General features: G+C 43.6%; 1 protein-coding gene across 2 annotated transcripts in view; it reads right to left on the bottom strand.

The window, feature by feature from the left end:
* Positions 1-1346: 1346 nt before the first annotated feature.
* The window catches only part of PINX1 (PIN2 (TERF1) interacting telomerase inhibitor 1), a 60142-nt gene continuing 44021 nt past the window's right edge, over positions 1347-17467 (bottom strand). For both annotated transcript variants that reach the window (XM_048079353.2, XM_013184462.3), the window contains exon 7: positions 1347-4711. In XM_048079353.2, the coding sequence (XP_047935310.2) occupies positions 4112-4711 (600 nt within the window). In that variant the 3' untranslated portion in view covers positions 1347-4111. The remainder of the gene's footprint in view (positions 4712-17467) is intronic.

Below are 17467 nucleotides of genomic sequence, written 5' to 3'. Positions count from 1 at the left end.
GGCTGCTCCAGATGCTTGCAATCCCCTCGCCGTTCCAGGACCCACCGCTGCAAGATCTTTTTTAGGACGGGCGCGATGCTATGCAGCCTCTCCAATAGACTTTGTGTGGTTTTCCTCTCTTCTTGCAGCTTCCTTCCTCCTCTCAGTGCTGGCAGGTTTGGAGGTTTCGTGACGTAAATTGTGCCTTTTGAAGGTGGATGCTTTAAGAACTTCAGCCTTGTGTGTTTAAACAGGAGAAAATTGGTTAATTACAAGCGGTGCATTCTGCTAATTTGCTTTGCCAAGAGCTGATTATTTGAAAGAAGTCAGCACCAGAGCTTTTGCTTAAAGGGAAACTCCACGAATTCAACAAGATGCTGAGCTGGAGGGGTCCCCAAGTGCATTTCTTGTATTATTATTATCAATATTTGTGATGTTTATGTATCACAAAGAGGCTGCATCTCATATAGGACCTACCAGCTGAAATTCCTATAGACGTAAGGAGGTTCTGAGCTCTTCATAGTTGCCTTGAAACTTGTACTTAACAGCAGCTCACATCTGGGCCTCGAAATAACCAGTGCACAGCACAAGAGGTGGCAAGTTTTGAAGGGAATTCAGGGAACGGTGCTCAGTACCTGTTGCACACGTCGGGGTTGCCACCCTGTGCGATTTCCCGTCCCTGGCTCTACAGGAGGTGCTACAGAGTCAGACAACAGCAAGATCAAACCAGGCGTTTTTGGAAGCCCAAAAAGCTCATGCAGACTTTGGTCCGATGCTGGTAACAGGGTATTTTGACAGGGCCTCTGCTTTACAGGACACACTTCTGTGCTTGCAGGTAATTGCAAACACAAAGGTTAGCATCTCTATCGCTGCTCACAAAATTGCGCCTGCAAATCATTTAGCTTGGTATGGCATTGCACCAACAATTAATTTCAAGGCTCAAAGCGAAGAATTACACCATACCTGCAAAGAGTGGAAGTAACTCCCAAAAACCCATCACTTTCTTCTATGTCACTGGCAAGGTGGGATTACCCAAATTGAAAACGATTCAGTAGCTATGCTGTGTGCGCGCATCACCGCTAATTTGGAAGCGAAAGCAGACCGGCGACTTTCATTTTGCTCAGTTTCTGGGTGATTTCACTTGGAGGTACATTAAATCTGTGCTGCAATATGTGGGTACGATGGACAAATATGTAACAAAAGACACCGCTATTCAAAAGTATTATTTTCACAGAACTAAACCAAATAATTTCTTTGTGCTTACATTCTGCTCATTTCACCATCTGAGTAATGCTGGAATTCTTCTGCTTTCTAAAAAGGCCTTCTTGCCAAACCCGAGTTTGGTTAAAACTGGACTCACAACCCACTACAAACAAAAAATAATAATTTATTACTTTGAAATATGTTATTGTGTCTGTCATCCACTTCACAAGCCAGTATCTGGTAAGAAGAGCTTCTTGTTGCATAATACAGAGTTGGCTGATCACTAACATACAAAGAAGTGCAGCTGAATCATTTTTTTTTTCAAATTCTAGTACATCAAAAAATAGTTATTTCCTACAACCCAGTTTCTGCACGTGCTATTTCTCTTTGAGCTCGAGGCACATTAAAATAAAATCCCACGTTTCCCAGGAAAAAGCAAAATTCCCACTTATTGTACAAATAGAGAATCTTCTGTTCGTAGCTCGTATTTCAATCTGAACCAGATTTAAATCCTAAATCTACTGTGCTTACCAGTAGGAACACCACACATTTAAAGATTTATTCCTTTTTTTTTGTTGTTGCTGTTCTTGCTGTAACTAACACTGGAATCTGACCAAACACTTTCCATAAGATCCAGCACACACAAACTCGTGTAAGATTAATACAGCGAACAAGCGAACAAACCCAGCAGTATTTGGCAAAGGAAACCCTATTCCTTTACTAGCACCTTTTCCAGTTAAAATCCCCAGGAGATTGTAAAGTTTAGCCGCATAACAGTTAAAAAAAAAAAACATTATGGGAAACATTCAGGGCTTCTACTGACTAGTAAAAATCTAGGAAGCGGTAAGCAAGAAACTAGGAGAGCTGCTTTAAAACTTAGGACGCTTCATAATGTAATGTGAAAATTATTTTGCTGCCTTCTCCCATTGAGAAGTTTTTTTTTTTTTTCATGTTGAGCGCAAAGTTTGCTTGCAACCAGAGCAAGCTCATGGTATTTAAGTGATCTGTCGCTTAAGGAAGGCAGGGAACAAGCCCAGCCCCAGCAGCATCACAATGGCAAATATTTGCAAAGAGCTGGAAAGCAAATGCTCTAAGGGTTAAAAACTACTAGCGAAAACAACGCCAGTGGGAAGCACAGAGAAAGGCATCTTGTTCTCCCTTACCATATTGTAAAAGTACAGCAGTTTTGCTGCAACGAACGGGTGTGTCCTCAGGGCAAGAAAGCCCTTAAGACAGATCTTAAGATATCCTGGCATTGCAAACCAAGGCACCTTAAGAAGCGAGAAGTCCAGCTGAGCTGCAACTGAGACATCTGAAGCCGTGTGGGCTGCGTATTGTAGGCTACACTTCTCCTGCTGGACAATAAAGGCAGCTTAAGGAATCTTTTCGTATTACATCTGCATCTTGACAATGTTTTTCAAGCCATGTTCAGCGACTCAGCTGGGCTCAACCACAAACGTACCCATTTATCCAGCAGAGCAGGCCAATGGGATGGTTTAGATTTACTCTGATGAAACGCAGGCAGGCCCTAAAACAAACGAAGAGCTAACGAATTTAAATCCTGGTTGGCTACCCTGGATGATGCCATGATAACTGGCTGGCTTTCAGGGCTGCGCTGTCAATTTGTTGTGGCCAAGGCAATATCAGGACCAGACACGAGAACAGTGAATGCTTCTTCCCATTTCACCACTTCGCTTCCAAGCTCACCCACGTCCTCCGACAGCTTTTTGCTGAGGGAGCTTAAGGTGCCAAAATCCAGCCTGAATGTTTAACCTCTCCTCCACAATGGCTTGCGGCAGTGCTGAGTCCCAGCGTTACTTATTTCCAGGTTTGCAGTGAGAAACAGCCTCCGATTTGGTTACAAATTGCAAGGTTTCTATGTGTCAATGGCAATACTGATGCAGAGGAGTAGCTATGCTTTTAAAATCTATTTGGTCTCCCAATTTCACAGAAAACTTTGCTTATCCAAGACAGCTTTTGAATGCCAGGTGCATCACCAAAGGTACCACGAATGCTGCCTGGGAACCAAAGATTTAGATTACTGCTAAGAAAGGCAAGCTCCTATACCTGTTGCAAAGTTACAGTTACTTGACCATAGTTAACTACTGGCCAGGGAACACAGGGAGTTACTTTATTTCCTTCTTTAGTTGTGACAATCGGGGGTAATCTTTTAATTAAAGACTAAGCATTTTGGGAAAAAACAATGTTCATTTTTATACGTAAACGGCGATCAATGAAAAAATTACACGCGACTTCGCAAAAATCAATGAAAAGAAATACATACAGCTTTGCAACCCCCCTCCTGTTTCCAGAAGTAGAGCTATCACAAGTGAAAACAATGGTGGCTTTAATAATAAAGGCAGCAATAGGATGACTTTTTTTTTCTGTTTTCATCTCCCTGGATTGAGAAAACACAGTCAGTGTGAACCAGCACACAGCAATTTACTGGTTTTCACAGTCCTAACCACAGTGGTTAAAACCAGCCCGGATTTTGCTTGCTGTTATCTGTTGTGAATGGAGTCACACCAGGGTGAACGCGGGCTGAAGGTGTAGGCTCTGCTGTGTTAAAACACAGCTCTTGCACAGCCCCTAAGGTGAACCTCGGTTCTGCCACAACGGGAGGGCAAAGCATAGCTGTTGTTTTCTTTTTAATCAAGTCTTGCTTTGTAGACGTGCAAGCCTTGGCCCTGTAGCTGGATACCTTTTCACCATGGCACTGAAGCTCCTGTTGGCCTGTCACCATGTTCTCAGCCCCCTTGTAAGAGCTGTATTTAAATACAATCTGTGGTTTCAGTTGGATGAGGAGCTCAAGTGTACTCAAGGCTGAATTACCATCTGATGTTTGGCTGGTGTTTATGTAGGCTTCTCATCCAATGTGATAACGTTCAAACCACCTCAAAGTCCCACCTTGACTCTTAAATGGTTAAATCTACTTGCAGTGCTTCTTTTTCTTTCTCTGCGTTCCTTCAGTACAGTCACCTGTCTCCTCTTTTTGCTTTTTGTGCTTCTTCTTGTGGCGTTTCTTTTGCTTTGTCTCTGAGTCCTCTGTGCAGAGATCTTCCCCATCAGATATTCCCATATAAACTTCTCCATTGCCCATATTTTCATCATTACTAATGCTTTCCTCTTCGTGCTGCTCTTTATGCTTCCTTTTCTTTTTCCCTGAGTGACATTCATTTAAAGAAGCATCCAGTTCATTTCCATTCAAGCTACTTATCTTAGACTTTTTTATTTTTGCTTTCTCACAATGGTCTGGACTCTCTGCCTCATCACTCTTTTGCTTCTTCTTTTTCTTCTTGGCTTTGGTTTCCAATTCTTCTGAAAGCTCCAAGACTTCCTCTGTGGCTGGGCAGCAATTGTCTGACTTTGTTTCTGCTTCTTTCTGGGATCCCTTCAATTTTGCCATGCGCTTGGCGAAATATTCCTGTACAGTGAGACCACTCTTCACTGTATTGGGACTGTCTGCAGGCTCAGATAGCCAGGGGTCTCTCTGCTTCTCCTCCTGAGACTTGGGATCAGTGTCATCCTCCTGCAGCGGAACAAGGAGGAACAGGAGTTGGCAGTCAGAAATAATGGCTTTAAACAAAATTAGTTTTCTGCATATTAACACTAAAAGTATTTTAAAACCATATACTGCTTTAAAAATTAATCGTTAAAGTAAAGACTTCAGCAGAAGTGAGGATGTCCTTAACGCAAAAGATCACATTGGTTTAGGGAGAGGAGGTGGTGGCACAGAAAGCAAAAAGAGAATCAAGTACAGTAACTTAGAGCAGGGATGGGGTAAGACTCTCTGTTGGTTTGAATTTCTGTTTACCTACTCCTGTGCAACTCATGCAGATTATGTGTAATACTATCATACTCGGCGTGTTACACTCACTTTGCAAAGGCACATGCCTCTACAAGATATAAACCAACATGAAAAATAGCACGGTATGATCTATTAGCCTGTGGCAGAAAGGAAATCCCATGCCTGGAATACCTCTACAGCGAAGTGCAACAACTTGGGCTACACGGAGCAATCCAGCATTGATGCATCCCTTCCATCTTATCTGATCTTTAGAAATGTTTGTTTCATAGCTGCTTTACTGTCATTGTGTCCTAGACGTTATTTAAACATGTTCCATTTGATCATATGTTATCAGATGGCAAAAACAACATCACAGGTTAGATCTTACAAGGCTTCTGCATACACAGAATAAATAGCTGCTGAACTCTAGCTGCAGGTGAGTATCTATAAAAAGAGCCAAGTGGCTAGAAAGTAAATGTAAAAACAAAAGGCAAACTACACTCATTGAGCTGGATGTTATGTATGGCATGAAGAGAATCGACCCTGAAAAAGCAACAAATGCAACAAGATGAAAAAAAAAATTTGCTAAATTATCTGTGACTTGCAAAATAAACATGCCCAAAGAGCAGCTGAAATTCGGACGTGTTTACATGGATATTGAAGCACTCAAAAATAACCCTTTGTGGCACATCCTTTGGCTTGGCAGAAGTCACAAACGACTTCTGGAAATGTCCCCAATTTTTTTTTTTTTTTAAAGGCTGGTGTGAACTGCAGGTACCTAAGCACACCCCCTTAGATGGCAAAAGCTGAGCAGGTAGGAATCGTGTAGAGTCCTTACCAACATCTGGCCCACGAGATGCTTCTGAAACAGGAGGTTATCCGCAGCCGCTACGGGCAAACGAGGTGAGTACGCCAGCTACGAGGCTGTTTTTCCATTCATAAACGCACGCAGATAAGAGCACCCACTCTGCCCATGAATCTTGTACGTGGACTGAAGTGACTATAAAACGCAACCAAATCGGAGCAGTAATATTTTACACCCACGTCCAATGGCACCAAGTGATAACAGGGTGAAGGCCAGCAGCAAAGTGGGAGATATAAACCCACTTATCTCAAAACTTCATAGTTAGTGCACGACGGTGGAGATAAGTGATCCGGCTCTCTTTAGGGCGTCATTAAAGCTGATGGCTGAAATGGGTTTTATTAGGGTTTGTAGGTAAGGTTTCACAGGTCTGACTCCTTGTACACCAGTAACCTTTACTCACACGAGCAGGAATGCAAAGATTTGGGTCGTTAGCGATGCATCACGAGTGGCGATTTCCTCATCCGTCGGCTTTCAAGAGAGCTAGCCCAGTGGAACGAAAGCAACGCTACACTTGAGATGCCAGTGATGTTTGTGGGGGCACTTAGCAAAATTAGGTACTTTTCTTGCAGGAATACCTTTGTGGCCTACCTCGAGTAAGTTTAGGAGGTAACAGAAATTATGTGATTTCTATCAAAGTCTGCAAAGAGATGTTTAACGTGGGGAAAAAGGCACACATACCTACACATAGCTACAGATACGAGTGTACACATGAAAGGGGAGCTGCAGTAGACGTTTGACAAGACAAACCCCCAGAATAAATGGACTGAGCTATGTTTGCAGTCGCTTTCTTATTAAAAAAGACATGCGTCCCAACCGGAGCAAGCGGCACAGGTGCCGATCAAAAAATAGCTGCCCTGCTAAAGCAACGTTAAACAGGTCACTTTCTCTTCCTTCTGCCAGCAGGAGGATTTTGACACCTTGTATTGCAAAATGACAAACAGTCTCCCAGGTTTTCTGCCGCAGATGCCAGCCAGAACGGTTTCCCTCCCCACCCCAATATGTAAAACACACTCGCAACCAGAACACCAATTATCCTCTGGCCAACCAGGAAAGGATTTTCTCATTCCCTTGGTGACTTTGAGTCCTGACAACTTAATTACTGTAATTGAAGGCAAATATTACTTGAACTCTACACATTTCTTTTTATAAAATACATTAGGCATTAAAAAAAAATGTTCCTTTGGTTAAGCTGAGGAGTTCAGAAGGTATGCACGATCCCAGAAAATAAGAACCTCGCTCAGAAACTCCTTTATTGATAAGAATTTTAATAACCACGGGCCACTGAACACAGAACTAACAGGGCATGGAGACAAGCAAGGAGGTGCCAACTCTAGAAAACCTCTCGGTTTAGGAGAAGCTTATGTAAAGCCATAAATCACCTGCAAGGGCTGTTACATGCCAGCAGTGTTCCCCCTCCCGTGATGTACCTGTCTAAGTAGCCATGGGAACACCGCTGAACTCTAAACATGTTTTTCTTCTCTAACCTCTCAACAGGAGAGTTGCAGTTTATGCAGTTCCAAAAATAAGACACGCGTACGTAAGTGAGCACCGTGTTTCCGCAACCTCCAAAACGCAATGAATTATACAGGATGAAAGACGAAGAACCATTCCTGCTCCGTTCCTGATGACCAGGTAAAAGAAAAAGAGCAATCCTGCTACAACTGGTGGGAGGCCAGAAGATTGGCCTTTGGAGATGTCTTCATCCTCATCACGAGTTCCACAACTGCAAACGAATTCAGGCTGAGAAGATCAAGTTAAAAGAAGACTTGGGAATGCAAGTCTGTAGAGAGTTGGTAGGACGGTCCCAAGCAGGAGAAAAGCACTGCTTAAAGCAGAGTTAAGCGTGGAGTGATTAAGAGGAAACAATAGGAAAATTCAAGGAGAGGCTGGGAAGTGCACAGGAAAAGATGAGGGTCAATTATAGCCAGAAGTCCCCAGTAAACATCATCTGTTTATGCAATTGGCTGAATGTATGGAAAAATAAAGCGCTAAGTACTCACAGGTTAGTTTTTTTTGTTGTTGTTGTTCCTGCACGCTTTCTTCACTTTTACACACAATGGTGATTTAATCATTAAGTCAGCACACTAAACTTATAGAGTGAAATCCTGGTTCCCTTAATTCCTGCAGGATCAGGATTGCATCTCTACGGCACTGTACTCTCAGAGCATCTTTCCCACATAGTTACTTAGTGAAGGAAAAAAATATGGGATTATGGCCTATTATATACAGAAAAAGATTCACATTCAAACATGAAAAATGTTTGGCAACAGTAGAAGCCCAAAGTAGAACGGTATCTAGACACCTCATGAAATAAATGAGTTCAAAACCCAAACTGGAGATTTAAGACCTTAGGCTGAAGAATTAAAATCCAAAAATCAACGAACGCATCCGCACGTTACTCTAGGAGGAAAAGCAAGATGCAACAAATCAGCAGAAATAAAGGGTGCTATACATAAGCAACAGAAGTAGGTTGCAATGTGGATTAATTCAATAAAATTTCCTCCTCTTCACTGCAGGTGTTTCTTTCCTAGCACTTAAAGCTTAAAATAGAGGAATCAAAAAAAAAAAAAAAAACACACTACTATACAGTCTAATAACTGCCACGTATGAACTACAGTTACTTAAGCCGAGTAATTTCACATGCCTTTGCTTCCTCGTTTGCAAATGAGGGTGTACCATTTCACAAGTCATTTTGTTAGCACAAATTGACAAAATGACACAAAAGGAGAAGTACCGAAGAATGGAGCGTAGAGGCAGAATAAAGCTAAACTGCAATTTTAGTAGATTCTCACTTAAATTACAGAAAATAGACTAGATGAAGTAAGGACAGGCTAAACATCTAGCCTGAGCTGCAAGGCAATCACACGACCATCCACGGCTTTAAAATGCAAGGCCACCTTTGCGGAGTCGGAGTGAATTGCAGCGATGAGTTACTTTCTCGTTAAGAATCCGTAACAACACGATTAATATAATCCTGCCCTATTCCTGCTGCTCCACCGGAGAGCAGCACCGGTAGGAGCCCTGTGCAGGATACAAAACTTGACAGGAGGAACTGGGGGCATCCCCGTATCTTTCCAATGCAGGTCTAGAGAGCAGCACAGCAGATTATTACCGAGGAATCACTCTGGAGCTTTGCAGACGTTAAGGATGACAGAGGCTCGCTGTAAGGAGTTGACAACGTAACGTTAGCCATAAGCATAAACATTTGGATTGGGATCAAACGGGCAAGAGAGTGAACAAAGACTTGTAGCATGATGAGTTTAAGCAGGATTAAACTAAATATGTGCAGAAAGAAGGCCATGTACCATCAGTTCTGAAGTCAATTCTGGCATAAGAATGGGCTCTACCATTTTCAGTTCACCTAACTGAGCTCGGTACACTGCAGACAGCATCTTATGAAGAGCTAATGACAACATATTTCTAATATAGAAAGGGCTGCTGCAAAGAGAAAAGGGAGAAATTTCCCAGTCCTTTGATGAAGAGGATGAGAGGCAGCAGGTGTAAACTACTGACATAAAATTTTGCCAGAAGAACAAATCTATCAGCGTCTACACGAAGCCTCATCCACTGGGAGTCTCAACCACTACAACAAACCTGTGACAACTATCAGGAAAGCATTAGGTGGAGTTAATCCTTGCTTGGAAAAGAAAATGGGGTATCTGTACTCAAGAAGCATCTTACAGCCCCCTAATGCTTTAAAAAAAAAAAAAAAAGCAATTGATGCAAATTGACTTCCGATAATAAAAGATGATTTTAGTGAAAGAGATAGAAAAAAAAAACAAACAAACATGAAATTCAGAAAGAAGAACTGCTAAAAATTCAGGTGCCCTGTCATTTCCTTCTTTTGCTGTCCGTGGTATTGCAGTCACCAGGACACCTCCCACAGCCACACTGAGTTTTAATTGCACTACTTTTTATCCTGAGTGCCGAGAAAGAGCGAGGAATCCACCTTCAGGAAACAAAATGGAAATCCCGAATGTCTAACACCTAGACGGGCTGCAGAACACGACAGCACTTTTTCAAAGGACAAATGCCAATTACTACCCAGAAAAACTTTCCCGTTCAACCCCATTAAAATAAACTTGGTGTCAGAATACGTTGAAAAACCCAACTGCAAGATCGCAGCTGATTTAACTACTGTACTACACAAACCACCAGCTCTGCCTCTTACCCAGGAAGGACAAGGAGAGAGGCTGGGAAGTAACTAACGGAAAAGGGACAAGGAAAAAACCTATAAAAAAAATATCGGTTTTCCCTGGGGAATTACGAGGAACTGTGTTTGCTACACCTGCCTCCATCTGCAGCTACAAAGGAAAGAGCGGGAGGACTGCTTCGCTACAACTAAAAAAGGCAAGGGATTTTATTGCAGTAAATCTCTGCTCCGAATGATTCGGGGTTATTCATAGAATCCTTGATTGGAAGTGACCTCTGGAGGTCCTCATCCAGCCTCCGGCATGGAGCAGGACTACGGCCAGCACGAGATCAGGTCAGCTGGGTCTTTTCTGGCTGAGTCATGAAAACCTGCAAGGACAGAGGCTCTGCATCCTAGCGAGGACGTATTACTACCATATAACAGCAATAACTTTCTACCCTACAAATCCACAGGTGCTTGGTTTTCAAGTACATTTGCATCATGTCTGCTGACTCCATTTTTTATTTTGGGTTTAAATTCAGCGGAAACGGCATCCAACTTCTCCCAGGCTGCCTTGTAATTCTCCTTTACATTTCTGCCAAAAGCTCATCCCGTATCTCAGCAAGTGGCCGATTTTAGCGTTCCCATTTATTTTTATAATTCACACATTACTGCTGCTGTGAAGTAGAAAGCCGCTATGTCGCTCACTGAATGCAATCCCTAGGCATCCAAAATACCATTTGCTTGTCATACAACAGTCCTACTGCCGTACGACGCGTTGGATCCCAGCCTGTTCCCATCAATGAACCAGGAGCCGAGCAATAAGCTCCAACACTCGGCCGGGTTTTGCCTTCAGCCTGAAGACAACAGCGTAACAGGAAGCAACAGGGTTGCAAAAAGTGCAAGGGATTAGATTTTGGCCAGAGACTTGATTACAACGATAGCCATGGGGATTCATTGCAGCTGTCATTATCAGGTCCCGGACAGCCCTACGGCACCAGCACTCACAACACGGGCAGTCACACCACCTGTATTTCCAATGTCAGCTTGGGAACCCTGATACCGTGTTGCACAGAGCACACAAACTTCCTCCTACTGTTCTCACACTTTTCAGGAAAAAAAAGCACGTTTTCGCAAATAAACGCAGTGAGTAAAATCCTTGAGCAGAAGGCAGCCCGTAACAGGCTACAGGAGAATGAGAGAAAATGCATGAGAGGTGTGGAAGACCGAAGGCACACAGGGAAAGAGTTAAAAGAAAAAAATCACACCGCAGAGAAGAAAAATCCTTTTTATATCTTGAAAGAGAGACACTTAGATATCCTTGTGACATCTCATTTTGCTCTAGCTACACTGCTGAGGCCAGCAAAACCTCTCTTCCTTTCCATTTCCTTGCAAATTACATCTGTGTGTTAGACTGAATGTAAACAAAACTAAAGGAAGAGATTTCCCTTAGGATCTCTCTATTGGCACGGTACAAAGATACAAACAGAGTGACTTCATCTTCCCAGAAGCATCTAAATCAATTCTAACCGTTCTGTTCTCACCTTGAATAACAGAGGAAGTATGGTCCGGCAAAGCGAGCACAGGACTGGGAAGGTCACGTTTCCCAAGTTCTCTTCCCAGCTACAAAACAGAGCTGGTGGGAAACCCTGGAGAAGTTATTCTCCCCACTTATGGCACAAGCTATCAAAAAAAAAAAAGGGCAAAACATGCCTTATCAGCTCTACGAAACTTGCAGCAGAGCTACAAGTTTCGTTAAGTGTTTATAAAGTACTTTGAGATCCTTGAGAGAGGCATCCCAGATGTGCAAGGCACTACATGAGCGCTGAAAGTGCTTTTCCACTCACCTGACAGTGTTTTGCAGCTGTGACACTTAACAGGGAACAAACATCACAGTTTTTGTCTCTCCTGCAATATAACCATGTATAAGCAAATCACTAAGAGACTTTCAAATGTAGTATTTTAAAGGAGCGGGCAGCATTACAACCAAATCAGTGTTGATCTTTTCATCCCGCAGCCACACGCTAAATGCCAATGCCTTCAGACGTCCAGGACAATCATTCCAGTAGTGTAAGCAATATCCAGGTAGCAGCAGAAATAACCAAAGCCTTCTTCATGTGGTTGTTTCACTACTGTCACGTCATTCCCGAGGCAGTCTTCGTTAGACCTTTGTATTATGTGGCACAGGCAGCTGCTGTTAATCCTTTCTAATCAGGACTCAAAGACCAGACCCTTGATTATCAGCTTCAGGAATCCTTCCTACTCCACACAGATACAGAAGGATCTGAATAGACCAGAGGAGAAGTAACAAGTGGGCTCAGCCAGCCACACTGCTAATATAAACAAAGGCATTAGCAAGGAGTATGAAGATTTGAAATGCAGAGACAAGTCACTGAGAGATAGGACACCATAAAAACCATTGGAGATACCTAGAGAGAAAGCAGTCCTGGTAGCAGCTCTAAGAGCAACCAAAACGAGCATCACGGTTTGGCTTCTGGCAAAGGATACTCTGCATTCTGAAATCTGAAGAGAATTCCTACCTATGTAAAACCTCAATTCTATCTCTTTTTTAACAATAAATGTAGAAAGTAACATTTGTGTATAAACAGTCTTTCTACAAGCATTCAAAACAGACACAATTTAAATGGCCAAACCTTCAATCCTTCCATCCTCCCACTAGAAAATGCTTCTCAAAAGGAACACACGCTCTTAAAACTTTTCCGCTGCTTTGCTTTGAAAGGGTGATACGCTGGACAGCTGATCCACGGATCAAAATCAAGCTTGCTCCGTGCAAGGGCACAGATATTTCCTGTTTTTCAGCACAAGCAGTGGCAGAGGAGCTGCTGAGAAATCCCTCCTTGTGTCACTTTTAGTCACTTATTTGTTAAGCGTGCCTTCGACAGGACCGGGTTCCTTTCCTTGAAGCAGGTGTGAAGAAGTATTTGCAGCACAGGAAAATGAATCAGAACATGGCAATTTCGAGCAGCGCAGACCATAAATACCAGCAAAGATGACAAACAGCAAGAATAAGAGAGCTCAAATCTGACATACAACCCCACGGATGCGCATGCGCCTTTTGCTTCTCTCCCATCCATAAGGGTTTGAAGAAAAGAGTTTGTGTGAGGGATGGGTTTTGTCTTTCCAATGAGTATCACTCATGCTGTGTTGCTACAGTTCATATGGATCTTGTTCTTGCTTTCAAGGATTCACATGGTACAGCTCTGCATTCCACCTCCTCTATAAACAAGCTACATTCTATCTCCCTGCAGTCTTCTTTCATAAATTTTGGCATTTTTTCTTCGTTGCTGCCTTTAGTTTTGGTGCTTCCTTGCGGATCGATTCCAATTAGCACCCGTCCTTCACCCCACGCACTAACCCAACTCATCCACAGTGTCCTTCCTAAAGCTGCTCCGTTCTCAGATGCAGACAGAAGCGTTTGACTAACCATACTGCCCGTGTCCTACCTTACCCTTTTTCTATCTGCTAGGTGTAACATCCTGCCCTTGTTCTGTCCATCATTTTACTGGAGGCTCTCCGGGGAAGCAATTAGCCCACATGTGAGCGCTATATAACATAATTAACAAATAATAACCACTGAGAAATGTAGGCCAAAAAAGCAAAATTATCAGAGCAGCGTTTCTGCAGAGACTTGTATTGTTCTGCACTCGCCTGCAACGTTAGCTTCCAAGTTCCTGGAGGCACGCGTTATACCCCAAGCAGCAGAAAAGCAAAGGTGAAGAGAGTGCTTTAAAGAAGACATACGGTGTTCTGAGTTCATTTGGATTTACAGGCTTTGCTATTTTTACCAAATTCGTTAACATTGCCATTAGTAAGTATTTACACAGCAGACCACCACCAGTAAGTTTCAGAATCGGAAGTGAAAAGCTTGTAATTTGGATCTAAATTGACTTTGGCAACAGGAGTATCAAAGGAAGGAAAGACGGAATGACTGTACCCATGAGCAAGACGCAACACAAACTTCATGTGTGACATCATTTGGGGTGGAAAAAAAAGCTCGAGGAGGCAAGGACAGAACCTTTGCTCTTGGGTGTTCATTCGCACACTCCACAGCAGATAGAAGGGAACGGCAGCAATCGAGGGGAAGCCCTCTTATTTCTCAAAGAAGCAAAATATTTCCTAGTCCTGAGGCTTCCTACTACATGACAGGTATTTCAGCCCTTTGCACAGTTGACAGAAAGTGGAAAGAGCCCTGGGCATCCCCTTCAAGGCTGTCTCTGTCCCCTTGGTACTGAAAAGTAAGTCAGCTATTAGGTGTCAAAGCAACCGAACAAGTGTTTCTTAAATACATGAAGCAGGGTTCTCCCTTCATGGGGACTCAGGGAGCTAAGGGAGCAAAAAAGAAGGATGGACAAAGGGCAAAAGAGGAGGAAGAATCAGTTTGGAGTGGTTATCTGGAAGAAGAAAGACGGCACTTGAGATGTACGGAGGAGGAACAGCCTTCAGGAAAGAGAAGGGAAAAAGCATGTGAATAACCTCCACACATCTCACCCTTGACTATATCAGCAGTGACCACACTCTGAAATGCTCATTTCAGTTCCAGCAGTAGCTGATCTTTCTCGAAATACCTCATTAAGATGGCCCCTACTGAGCGCAGGCCAGTGAACAGGCAGATTATTTCAGCCACAAAGCAGGTGGAAAACTTGTCACGAAGCAGTTGACGCTCCTTTATGGGTAATCCATGGGGACTGCAAGTGCCAGCACGACTTGCCCAGCCTCGTAGTCTGAGCAAGACAGAGCACGTACGCTGTGACCTGTAACAAAGATGATGGCTTTTCGTGGTCAGTTTGTGAAATCTGCAGTTCTGGGCAGAACTCTGGCTCCATCAACCTACGAAACAACTCACGTTTTAACCTGTGTAAGCAAGCTGTTTAAGGAGAGAACAGCTTAGATCAGCACGTACATTATCTATGTTACCAAAGCCTACTGCAATGCCAAAGAAAATCCTCACTATCCAAGTGAAGAAGACAAGTACTGGGCTTCAAAACTGACAGACAGCCCTATGACATTGAGATAATCTGCACCCTCATGGTCATGGTCTTAACTTTTCTGCTGTAGGAGCTCAAAGAGCTCTGATCTTCCAAGCATTAGAGGTGCAAACATTTAGCTGGTTTTTGTTTCACATCTTTATCTGTCCAGGCTGCTCTTGGGTTTACATCACCTTCCTCCTCTGGGATTAGAAAGCCTCACTCTCCACCTTCCAAGCCCTCATCAGACTTCGTTTCCTTTGGCTTGCTTTCCGTGTCTGACCTTCGTGCTTCAGCTCTGCTTTTCCTGCCTGCCTTCAGCTTCTGCACCTTGTGAGCCACAGCCTTCACTTCATTTCACACCCTTCTTTGCTGGTTCTCTTCATCCTCGCCTTCTTTTTTCTTTTGGTGATCCTTACTTCTAGAGTTCACACAGATCAAAATTATAAAGACACGCGTCTTTCATTATGCTAAGCATTAGCTTCATGGTGCTGCATAAAGATTTAGTGGTAATGTTAAAAATGACAAAGAGAAAATCCCTGTGTCTGTAATTCCAAATAGATTTCCTAGGATTTTCTTATTAACACTTTATGTAATGCCCTAGGGGAAGCGAAGTGCGCTGCGGTTGCCCGGTGAACCACACAAAACACAGAACCTGTGCCTCAAGGGACTTGCAGGTTAAAGCTATGAGTGGGTACAAAACAATACAAATAATTATCAGGTAGGCGATCCCGCAGGGAGCGTGCGTGTTCCAAGCTGGAACGTCTCCTGGCACGGGAGCTCTGAAAAAGGAATGGGAATGGGATGCTTATCACAGCTTAATAGCAAACTGCTCCAGGAATAAGCAGCAAGATGAAGAGGAGATTCAGGAGGAAACATCAAATTAAAGGAGAAATCAATTTGTTTCCAGTGTTTCACTTGTTCCCAATATTCTGCTGTCTAGGAGTAAGAGAAGATGCAAAGGCAAACAGCGCAAGCCCCAGCTGCTGCCTCCAGTCCCTCAGCCACGTCCTAAGAAGCTGCTAAGGGGGATGTGGCATTGGTTGGGGTCTCAAATCCTTGAAGGAATACTTGGACTAACTCACCTGGATGTCCTAAGAAAGCCCAGAAATCACTGCTTGCTTGATGTTGAGTACTGAAAGGGTGTAGAAAAAGGAGGAAAAAAGACCCCTGCGCTGAGTGGCCTAACATTGAGCAAGAGCAGAAGCTTTAAAAGATTTAATTTTCCCCAATTAGACTCTCTAACAATCCGCCCATAAAAGCTGCTTTCTGCTTTGGATTTACTTCCTTGCAGTCAATCATCCTCCTGCTCTCTCCTTTCATTACGTGAGCCCTCTGCTAATCCCTCCTGCTACCTGCAGAAGCTGGGTGGTCCCCCCCATCCCGAGCAGAGCTCCACCAACAAGTCAGCCAGCCTCGAACCTCAGCGGTGACTCAGCAACGCCAGCTCAGTTTTCTTTCTTCCCTTCGTTACCCCGTGCTTAATGCCATAAGAAAAGCTGGGAGGTGGAGCCACCGAGGCTTTAAAGCCGTCGTTCCAAGCCCAGACGAAGGTCACGGCTGCCCCGGGATCCAAGCTGCATGGAATACTTGCAGTTAACCCTCAGCGAAGCAGCTTGGCTTCCTGCGGCTTTGCATCTTGTGGCTGGACGACCCCGTATGTAATGAAGTGCAAGTCGTGACCGAAGCCGTTCCTGTGGTTACGACACTCGTAACGGCTTCCCTCCGCGTGGATTCTCTGATGTCTAATAATACAGCCGAGCCCAGCTGGGAAAACAGTTTGCCTTTCCTCTTCACGCAACCATTTATTTTCACAAAGAGTAGGGACATAATATTTGGAAGGCTGCTGTCTCCAAGGTTTCTCAGGCACATCTCATCTCCTTCACGAGGACATGATTTGTGCTAAAAGGTAGGTGTTGACTTAGCATGCGAGTGGGGCTAAGCGAGAACCAGGAAAACAATAGCGACAGCAAAAACCACCAATGGAGACAGTTTAAAGCAACTGGCTGACGTTGTGCTGAGGCACATGAGAAGTGGTCAGTGTCTATTCTGCCACCCCTGCTGCAGAAATAAGCACCTCTGCAAAGGAGGCAACAATAGACAAACAGAACTGGCGACGGTAAGATGCAGACTGCAACCATTAACACGACATTTTTGCAGCAATCAACACCTCTCGAAGGAAAAAAAAAATCCACGCGAAGTCATAGGTGGTAAGAAGCCAAGACATCGCTAAAAAGGAGCCACTGTTCAACTATTTTGCTGGATACGAACATCGCAAAGGAACTGACATCCATGTTCCAACCTGTTATCAACCGCAGCGTGTTGAAGGGATTAAAAGCTAACGTCGCAGAGCTATTCCCCTCTTAAAATTCCGTGTCAGGCCAGGGTCTTCCAATTTCTCAGTTTTTATATCCACACGGTTGCAACACCAGACCAACTTTGTTTGTTCCTAATGAAAGCGGTGATTCACTTCCTTTCCAGGAGCTACGCCATAAAACGTTGATTAGAGCGCAAAC

This window comes from Anser cygnoides, chromosome 3, assembly GCF_040182565.1.
Source record: "Anser cygnoides isolate HZ-2024a breed goose chromosome 3, Taihu_goose_T2T_genome, whole genome shotgun sequence".
NCBI classification, from domain to species: Eukaryota; Metazoa; Chordata; class Aves; order Anseriformes; family Anatidae; genus Anser; species Anser cygnoides.
Note: the sequence above shows the minus strand (reverse complement) of the source record. Positions and strands in the feature narration are given on the sequence as shown.